Below are 10,670 nucleotides of genomic sequence, written 5' to 3'. Positions count from 1 at the left end.
TGGCAATGATCCAGGGTGAAGGATTCTCACAGCACTGCCGCGGATCTACAACAGCGTGGACTACAGCCGCGGTCCACACTGCTTTCCCATGATGGGGACATGACTGGCCTTTGCCAGTCTCAGTTTTTGGGTGGATCTTGTTTTTCAGCCTTATTTTGGACCTGCAGCCCAGTGCCCTTTATTTTTTATTTTATTTATTTATTTCTTTAATTTATTTATTTTGCGTAGTCAGGGATTGAACTCAGGATCTTGCATTTGCCAGGCAACACTTATTCTACTGATCTATCTCCCCGGCCTTTAGTGCTCTTTAAATAAATTATTTTCCTGATTAAACTGACCAGAATTGCTCTCTATTGCTTACAACTAATGCTTTTAATTTCTACCCAGAAATAGGTAAAAGTGAGGTGTCTAGGGAGGATGAGAGCCAGAGAGGAAGCAGTTTGGTCTGAAGTCATGTGGGGACTTGTGACAGGCAGCTTGGAATCAAAAGCCAACAGGGCCCAAAGGCCGTGAAAGAACTTTTTTTCTTTTTTTTTTTTTTTTTTTGATAGTGTCTATAGCAGGGATCTTGTTGAAGACAGAATTACTTCCCATAAGGGCAGACTCACTTATATGTAAGGGTTGGTCTTCTGCAGTAAGTTCTAGGCATCCCTATCTTTTTTTTTTTTTTTTTACCATAAAGGGAATTTATCTGCATTATTAAAAAATTGGAAAATAGTGAATGTTATGATGAGCCTTTGATACTGGATGATAGGTGATTATTTTACTTCCTTATATTTTTTCCATAGTTTTACAGCAAGTAGCACTTTTGTGTAGGAATAGTATAAGCAAAGGTGAAACAGAGGTCACCATGAGGGAAAAGCCTTCAGTAATTAAGAGTATTCCTTGCATTTCCCTTGCAGAACCTACCAAAGAAGAAAATATCTGTCAGTTTTTCTGGCTGGCTTAGTGAAGTTACTGAAGACATGACAAATTAAAGGGAGTTAACATTCGGACAAATCAATGAAATAGGTTAGATATTTTTTCTTATATTTGGTAATACATTAATCATGAAAATAAGCATTGAGTCATGCTCTAACAGGATAGAGAAAATCAAACATGATTAGAAGTGGCTGGCCTTGGCTATCCTTTCAATTTTTCTCTACTTTTCCTGACAAGTGACATTTTTAAGCACAGAAGACTCTCACTTGGTCACAGAGAAGCAGGGGTAATGGAACTAGAAGGAAGTGGAATTTATGAAATTTTCTCTAAGGCAATTCAAATGACAAAATTCTTTAAAGTTTTTAAAAGCTCCAAGAAATGGATATTACTCTTAGAATTTTGTTTTCAGAACCTTAAGCAGAAAAAGAACAAGAAATCAGTGAAAAGTATGTATTTGACCTGTGTATCTACATTAGAACTACAGCCTTGGGTTTCTATGATCTCCTCCCTACAGATGACTCATGATTCTAACAGCTGTAATTTCAAAAGAAATGTAGCTAAAATTTGAAATAAAAACTATCCTGACCTCTTATTTTATGTGTCAAAAGTTGTCCAAGTGGCAAGACTTGACAGGTGCCTAAGAACCCTGTTTGGAAGGGACTACATCAAGTCAATCCTCAACCTGTCCCATTGTTCAATCTCTAAGTCTCCTACCTTTCTGGACCAGCGGTTGATTTTAAACTCCGAAGATTTTGACTGTCTAAATCCAAGCTGTAGCTCCGCCCACTTTCAGCTTTTGGAGTTATAATTTCTCCTCTGGTAGCTGATCTGAATTTACTAAGAAGAAATCTGAAATTACATATATATGTGAATTTAAAAGGAAGATAACTAACAAAGCATTTTAAAATATCATTTCAAAAAATATCATTTCAACAATGTAATTTTGATTTAGGGTATAGCTCTGTGATAGAGCATCCTCTTACACAGGGCCTTGGACTTTGTCCCTAGAACTATACATACACATATATACATACACATAGAAACACATAAATAAACCTCCCAGACAGAATATAATTCCTAGTAATTTTAATATATTAAGCAACTCTTCAGTAAAGGAGAACTGGAGCTGAATGATTCTGAGAGGCTGTCAATGCCTCTGTAGCAAAATGTCAAGTGAGTAAGGCAGGAGGTTATGATATTATCCCAGGACCATCACACTTGATAAGTCTGACCTTTATTCCTTCTATGCAGAAAATCACCTTCTTTGAGAGCTTACCACTGCTATGTGTGAAGACAATATTGTCTGGGCTAGGCGTATTTGCAAGGATGCTAAATACAGGGAGCTTGTACTCACCTTGGTCAATAGGGGATAATCTTCCAGGAGAAACTGAGGTAACAACTTGTTAGACTGCCACTCCATGAGAGCAGTGACTGCCTTCTTTCATTCCTTATCATATTCCATGAGCTTAGCATATTCTAGAACCCTATCAACTCTAATGGAATGAGTGAATAAATTCACATGGTAGAAATCACCTTTACATCTTCCATGATATTTCCACTATGCTAATGAAATCTAAATAATGGAGTGTCTCAGATTGGATGAAATTTGATTGCATTCCTATTCCACTAATATTTTTTTTGATGGAACCAGGCATTGAACTCAAGACCCAAGTGCTTATTCTACTGAGCTATCTCCCTAGCCCTTCCACTAAATTCTTTGAAACTTAAAAATACAGATTTTCAGGAACTGAGATTTAATTATGGATCCAGAATACTGTATACCCAAAACATAGCTGTTTCCAGATACCCTATCATAAAAGGGGTGGGGAGCTAAAGGGGGAAAATAATTGAGATGTGTTATATTCATATACCAATTCCCCACAATGAATGTAATAATTATGTACTACAAGCATGTACTAATAAAAATTACTTTAAAAACCCAAAGCCCTATTTTGGGAGGAATGGTGTTAGGAGAGATTAGTTCATTTACTTTGTATTCAACAGTTGTCTAGGGCAAAATGGATTACAAAGAGACTAGCAGAATATTAATAGAATATGCTAAGTTGTCTCTGCTTCAAAGAACCTTGAAACTGTGCCATTATCAAAGTGTCAGAGGCTTCAATCTACTGGAAAATAACATTTTTTGGTGAGAGTAGCAGTTACTATAATGTCAGTCTCTATTGTTCCATGAACCACCCCATGGGGATCTCCAGCTCTGCACATCTACTTAAGGTGTCTGCTGTCAGGACTATTTTTTCTTCCCTTCCAATAGCTTCAACTCCATCCATCTGTAAAGCTCCACATCTAGTCCTACTTAAAGTTTGCTATCTCTTGATGGCTCTGGTGCCCTCCCCAGCATTTATTTTCTAGCCATACATTTGATATTTATTGACTATGTCATCTCTTGTGATATATTGACACCTGTCTTGTTTAGAAAGGCTTTTGGTAGCTTATATTTTCATTTGATATTTTCCCACAATTTCTTTACACTTACTAACTTTGTAGGTGTACACGGTTTTCCCCCAAGTAGATATATTCATAAGACTGAGAACAAGTGATGCCAGCTTTGAGTTCCTGCAGGATTAGGCTCATGCTATGACAGTTTGAATGATTCAGGATTTGTATAATTTATTGTGCCGGTGAGTTACTTACTGTCTCCCGGCACCAAGCCCCACTTACTTGAAGAACATACTCTCTGATGCCTGTGTTGGGGCCTGCAAAATATAGTTCCTAATGGCACTTGTGAGCTATGAATTACTTATTTAGTTGAGCCATTGGTTGTTTTTGCAGAGAGAGTCACTGCTAGTAACAACACAAAGGCAAAGAAGCCACTAGCCTAGAAACCAAAGAGCTGACAGTTAAGTATGTGCAGGGTGGTAGACTGCAAGGAGAGGAATAATGCACAGGCACAAAGCACTGTGGGAATCCCGAGGAGAAATAATTTGATTTAATGGGATGAGGTATAAAATACCTATGATGGGATATTTGGAAGACTAGATCATCTTTCCTATTTATCTCTGTCAATTTAACAAGGCTGTGTTTATTCATGAGTGTCTGAGTGAGATGATGCTTAAATTTCATTGCCATAGTTCAGGACACTACAAAAAAACTGAGATATTTTTATAGCAAGATAAAGGTTAGACACTATCAGCATTTCATGTTGGCTTCTGCTGAAAGGATGAAGCAAAGGTATCTGGAAAAGATCATGTGATTGGGCACATATTAGAGTTCTGCACTGATCACAAAGCTGACCAAGAAGCTGCCTCAGAAAGAAAGGTAAAGTGCATGGCTGCCTTGAAGTAGCAGGTTACCTTTAGTTCTTGTAAGTCTGCATTTGGGGGCAATTTTTCTTCTTTGATGGGGACCACTTGTCCCTAGTTCTTTGGTACCCTCTTGCATCTTGACCCATTGTGTATTGTCCATCACTACTTTTAATACTTTACACATATATTTGCTTTCTGATTTAGGTTGATCTGGCCAAATATGATATTTCCCTTAAATAATTTTAATTTTTTTATTTTATTTATTATTATTATTATTATTATTATTATTATCATTATTATTATTTTGCGGTACTGGGGATTGAACTCAGGGCCTTGCCCTTGTCAGGCAAGCGCTTATTCTACTGAGCTATCTCCCATAGGATATCATATTTTAAGCACAAATAATATATCCTTGATTTGGGGATTTCATATATCAGTATTCTGTTTTTTTATTTATTTACTTATTTGTTTATTTGGTACAGGGTCTCAATATGCAGCTGAGACTCATAGTGATTGTCTTGTCTCTGCCTCCCCAGTGCTGGGATTACAAGTGTGTGCCACTGTACCCAGTTTTGGTGGTTGGCATTGCTTACCTAGGGTTCTGTCACAGTACCAGGGATTGAACTCAGGTCCTTCCACTTGCCAGACAGGCACTTAGACTGCTGAGATAGCTCCCCAATCTGGTATTCAGTTTAGAGAGGGACATTGACAATGTACAACAAAAGCAGCCTAGACAATGCTGAACTTGACATGAATCCTTCTATCTAGAAATAAAGGGAACCATTTAGTGCAAGAGGAGATATGTTAAATGAAAGGATCTCTCTCTCTCTCTCTCTCTCTCTCTCTCTCTCTCTCTCTCTTTTACAGATCTGGGGATTGAACTCAGGTCCTTGCACTTGCCAGGCAAGCACTTATTCTACTGAGCTATCTCCTCTCCAGCCCGGAAATCTCTTATATGCACATGCCAGCAGGGACCTTTATTTATCTAACATTGAACATAATTAAAACTGTACTTTCTAGAATGATAAAATGTTTCTTCCACTGAGTTTCTGACTTCCTTTGGGTCACTGAAGTGACATTGGGCTTCAGAAACTAACGAGTCTTTATTTTACAGTTGTCTGGAATAAATATCAAAAATTCCCTTGGAGAGTCTGAGTCTTACCCTTTTCTCTTGGGACCATCATGGCTGGCCTTCTGCCCAACAGAAGGTGAAGTGTCTGATTTTTCTCCATCCTGGCGGGTTTGGTCTTGGCTTTGTACTTCTCCAGATCCTCATTAAAACAATCAGAAGACAAATTTATGTATACAATGGTCAGAGATGAAAGCAAATTTCCATTCTGCATTTAGTTTTATAAATTAGCATATCACAAAATAATTATAGATTCTCAAGTACACAGTTATTTCTAATTTGTTGAATGTCCCAGAGTTTACTAAGAAGTAAAATCAGGAGTTCTCTGTGGGAAACATTCTAAGAAACAGTACACTGGAAGAATAAACACAGTATCCCTCTACAGACATTTTTAGTGTGAGGGATCCTGGGTTCATGAGAGCTCTACATCCCTAGGGACTAATTTCTGGTGTGAGGTGAAAGAAAGGATACCTTGACTTCTGAGCATATAAGCCAGGCTTCCTGAGATGGCGAACATCTATGTATATACCTGGAGAGTCAATTCACATACTGAAAGGCACTGAGTTTTGAGTGAAGGAACAGATCATATCTTTCTGCTTAATTCTTATTTTACTTCTCCTTTTGCAGCACCAAACCTGATGCCTTGCAAGTGCCACAAAGAAGTGGCACTGGAGTCAGGTTTAAGCATCATGCCCCTTCCTACTAGACTTAAAAGCAAAGGCACTAGTCTATCTGTGAATGATTAGATAGCTTTGTGTTGTGATTTGAAGTTATTGCAATGGGAACAAGATAGTACAGGACACATTTTATAATAGTATTTTATAATGAATCACCTGAGAGTCACATGCAACAACTGCAGAAAATCTATTCACACACTAAATATTAAAGAATCTAGCTGAGGGCCTAGATCCTAATATCCTGCATGAGCCCAGCTGGAAACCTAGAACTCACAACAATGCCTCCCACCAGTCCAGCTGGAGGCCTGAAGACCAGAACAAAGTCTCTCACGCAGGCCAGCTTCATGGATCTGTGCTGGAAAGGCCCAAACGTCAGTGGTGGAAGCTAGAAAGTTTATGCAAGTGGGATAAAGGATTTTTGCTAGCAGGCTGAGGGATCTGGATTGGAGCTAGGAAGTAATGCTGAGGGTAAGCACTAGAGTTCCCCCCAAAATACTACAGCTGTCCTCAGCAACAGTGAGGTCCCAAGCTCCTCCAGCGATGAGGAAAGCTGAGTTCCCATCAGGAAAGCCAATGTGCCAAGCTTCTCCATGAGGCTGAGCAGTGCATCATCTTCCCCTCTGGAGCCAGGAAGCAATGCTCAAGAAGAGGACCCGAGCTCCTCCATGGTTCATCGGGAAAACCAGCATGACAAGGCCCTCCAGCAGAACAGCCCAAGAGAACTAGCAGCTTTCAACACTCCAACAGCTTGTCTAAACAGCATCTCTAATAGCGTTCCAGCAGCTTCTCCTGTTCTGCCTTTATGCTGCTGGCAACAATCCTCAGGTGGGTCTCCCATATCCAGCACCGCACTAGTTTAATTCAGCTGAGCATAATAAGTCGACCACCAGTTAGAAATCTACTACATCTAGGAATGCTTTCTTTGTTTTTTGGCTTTTCATGACAGAATTTATACCCAGAAGTGCCCTTATGTCTGTTCATGGCTTATTTGGTTGCCGACTGTATATTTTCTGCGTAGGACATGCACTCTGCGATAATAATCTCCTCATCTTCCAGAGTTGAGTCAAGATAATCTTCCTCGTACTCGGGGATGTTTTCCAGAACTTCATTGACAGGCTCTGTGTTCATGTCCTCGTCTGTGGAGGCGCTAGAGGTTTCTGCGGAGTCCGAAGGGGATGTGGATGGTGTGAATGAGGAGTCTTCCTTTGGCAGCTGCAGGTCGGGAGGAAGGCTGCCGCCGTGGTGTGCCAGGGTCTGTGCTGCCAGCTGGACTTTGCTTCTGAACACCTTCAGCGCGGTCTCAGCCACTGCTGAGTCAAAGCCCATGTACACCAGCTGATAACACCCTCCTGGGAAGGACTCTCTCGGTGGCGGCTTCTGGGATCCGGAGCAGAGTCGTTCAGCTACCACATGTGAGGGTTACCATGAGGATCTTCAGGGCTCTGTCCAGGTCCCTGCCGGCCTGGTGCAGCGCCTGTCATGCCTTTCAGAGAGTTGATGTTCTCTAGGTGCCACCGCCTCTTCTCCTCTCGCCTAATCTGGGCCAGCTCCTCTCTGCGGTTGGAGATGTGAATGGCTCCGTGGTTCACATTGCCATCACAGGCGAGCAGGGCCAACCGGGCTTTCTGGGGTGTGAACCCCAATTGCCACCAGACTGTGCACTTAAGAGGGGTTGATGTGCAGCTCCGTGAAGAGCAGCCGTGCCTTATTCAGATACTCACGGGCCTCTTCTCCATTTCCACTGTGGTAGTTTCAGATCCTCTGAAGCAAGTAAAGTCTTAAAAACAACACCTTCTCTTTCTCACAGTTGCCTTTTATGTGAACAAATTGCTGATGATTTTTTTCTGTAATAATTTTTCAAGCATTTCTGGGCCAAGCTGAGCTTTTTCTCTGCGTCATCAAGACATTCCAGCTGCTCCAGTTGGAAGTAGCACCACACAGTGTCTAGCTGGAGCATGGCAAAGTTATTCACGGTGTCCAGCAGCTTTTGACCGCACTCACAGAAATACCGGCCTCATCCAGGAGCAGGGCAAGGCGATTCCATATTCTCTTCTTTTCAGGAAAGCTCTGCCCTTCTCATGATATCCCATGGCTAACATAAGGGCCTTCTTCTGTGATGGGGGGATGCATATGGACCTGCCCATCTGTTTTGCTATGTCCAGGTAGGGTGTGGTTTCAGGGTCCACTACCCTCTCAGCTCTCTGTCAGAATCTCTAGCCCTTTCTTTGTTCTGTGAATTCACTTTTCTTTTAGTTCGGCCTCATTTTGTTTCTCCTCCTCTTCCCGGGAGGTTTTCCTCACATCCTCCTCAGGCTGCTTGAGCTCCAGCACCATGGCCTTCACATTGTGGGTCACCCCTTGCTCTTCTAGGCTCTTCCCTAGTTGAAGCAACTTCTTATTTATGACAATCTTGATGTAATTTTCTTGCAATCCAAAGGTGTCTGTTATTTTGGACCACAGGTCTCAGCCACTGATGTGCAGTCGGGTCTCCAGCAAGTTTTTCTTGTCTTTCTTACGTCTTTAAGGTAAACACACCTCAATTGTAGCAATTCCAGTTGTTTTGTAATTCTCATTTCCTGTTCCATGCTCAATTGCTTTGCAGCGTATTTCTTCTATCATCTTTTCTACTTCATTTTCACAACACCCAAGCTTGTTAGAATATCTATTAGCGAGGTCCTTTAATGCCAAGCCAACTTCTTTATTTTCATCTGTTTATGGAGGTTTCCAAAGTTGAATCTTGTCTTCCCTTAAAAAACTGGGGCAATTTTGCTTGAAGATATTTCTTTTGTGTCATCCTGCACAACCACCCTGGCTGCCGCTGAGTCCTGGGATACTCTTAAAGATGCTTGTTCTACTTTTGTTACACTATGCATGAGAAATGTGCCCTCAAACAAATTTCATTCAATACCTAGTCAAATAAATTATAGTGTAAATGTACTGAGAAGCATTCCACTGTATTATTTGCATTTGGTTCCAGTATAATTGTGCCTTGATCACAGCTGTACTATAAGCATTTTAGGTTATTTAGCATCTCTGGCTCCTGCTCACTATGTGTTTTAACTTATTCTAGCCATTGTGACAAATAATTTTTTGCATTTCTAAACGCTTCTACTTTGGGAATGGGTTTCAGTGCATAATATCTATGCTTGCTTGAGAATCAAAGATTAGAAAAAAAGACTTGAAGAGAAAGAAATTTGTAAAAACTTACTGAAAAAATCAAGATTTTTTTCATAATATGAGTCAATCTTTTTTTCCATAATTTTATTGATAAACAGATAGCAAGGAGACAGTTTCAAATCAAATTGCTAGGACAATTTCAATAACTAACACACTGCATACATTCTTCTTAGTGGTTAATTGCTGTATAAGATGTGGACTTGATATCCTATTTACAAACACCATTAGAACAAATCATTCTATTCATTAACAGAATGTAACTATATATCTATCCCATGAGTCAATCTTATTATGTCCCTTTTTTAAACATTTAGTAAAATACTAGAAGTGCATTCGAAAGAGAACTGTGAAGGTAAGTGGCTTTTAAAAAAACCTCAGTATGTCAGATACATGGAAAATCATTATGAAATTTATTTTCAATTAACCTCTTCTTTCTTGTATGAATTGTGGATTCAGATTTTATGTTACTAAGTTGTGAAACGATCAAAGCAATTCAGAAGATTCAACTGTACTTATTTGCTAAAAACATGGTGGAGAATGAAGAGATCTACCAAAATTAAGATTAGAAGAGTTTTGAAACCAAATAATTACCTGGGCTTCTTCTTAAGATTGACTGTCGGACAACATCAGTGCCTAGAACATTGACTTGCTTGAAACGCTTTGCTTTTTCTTCATAAAACCATTCGCCAGTTATGATCCTTAGCTCCCTACTCAAGGGAAAAGAAGAGAGTACTGAAATTCAATTTTTACCTGCATACATATTAACTTTCAAAATTCCTAATTAAGTAAATTATAGGCAGTTATTTGTACAGTTTATCTCAATCTCTGAAGTATTTCTGGTGATTACCATATTTAATATATACTGTATAAATTTAATCAAAGATACAATATACTATCTGCTAGGTAACTGCTAATTTTTTTTGCAGTACTGAGGATTGAACTCAGGACCTTGCACTTGCCAGGCAAGTGCTTATTGTACTGAGCTATCTCCCTGGCCATTGGTAGCTGCTACTTTGTTCTTCATAATTTACCTACTTTTATCTACCTAACCATTTTGTGAGAAGATTAGTATTCCAGCTTTATGGGTGAAGAAACTTTGACTTACAGCAATCAAATGACAAGCTGCACATCACACAAGAGTTAAGTAATAGAGCCAGCACTATATTTCAATTAGTTTGGCCTAGGGTTTCACTTCTTAATCCATGCCTTAGTAGGTAAATAGTTTTCACTGAAAGAAATCAGGAGCAACTGAAGTCTCCCAATGATACAAGGTACACAATCAGAGTCTGTTTTAGGAATATCTTCATTTACGATACACACTGTGTTGGAGTAGAGAATGAGTCAAAGAGACTGACTGGCCTATGCAGTAGTCCAGGAGAAAGGGAATAGGACTGAAACTAGGGCAATGGTAAGGCTAACAGAAAGAGAAGAATCTAAAATGGGGGTGGAAGAAGGATCTGCCTAGATTTTGCAAGAAATTAAATATCAAACTTGAGAAAAGAT

General features: G+C 39.7%; 1 protein-coding gene and 1 pseudogene across 1 annotated transcript in view; both read right to left on the bottom strand.

Annotated features, from left to right (window-relative positions):
• The window catches only part of Sytl5 (synaptotagmin like 5), a 146,712-nt gene that overhangs the window by 82,981 nt on the left and 53,061 nt on the right, over positions 1-10,670 (bottom strand). Inside the window, exons 4-6 of the mRNA XM_004645901.2 lie at positions 9,759-9,874; positions 5,347-5,455; positions 1,636-1,770 (exon numbers count right to left, since the gene is read on the bottom strand). Coding sequence (XP_004645958.1) covers positions 1,636-1,770; positions 5,347-5,455; positions 9,759-9,874 — 360 coding nt within the window. The remainder of the gene's footprint in view (positions 1-1,635; positions 1,771-5,346; positions 5,456-9,758; positions 9,875-10,670) is intronic.
• Positions 6,975-8,784, bottom strand: LOC101568942 (annotated as a pseudogene).

This window comes from Octodon degus, unplaced genomic scaffold (genome assembly GCF_000260255.1).
Source record: "Octodon degus isolate 3935 unplaced genomic scaffold, OctDeg1.0 scaffold00243, whole genome shotgun sequence".
Classification (NCBI taxonomy): Eukaryota; Metazoa; Chordata; class Mammalia; order Rodentia; family Octodontidae; genus Octodon; species Octodon degus.
Note: the sequence above shows the minus strand (reverse complement) of the source record. Positions and strands in the feature narration are given on the sequence as shown.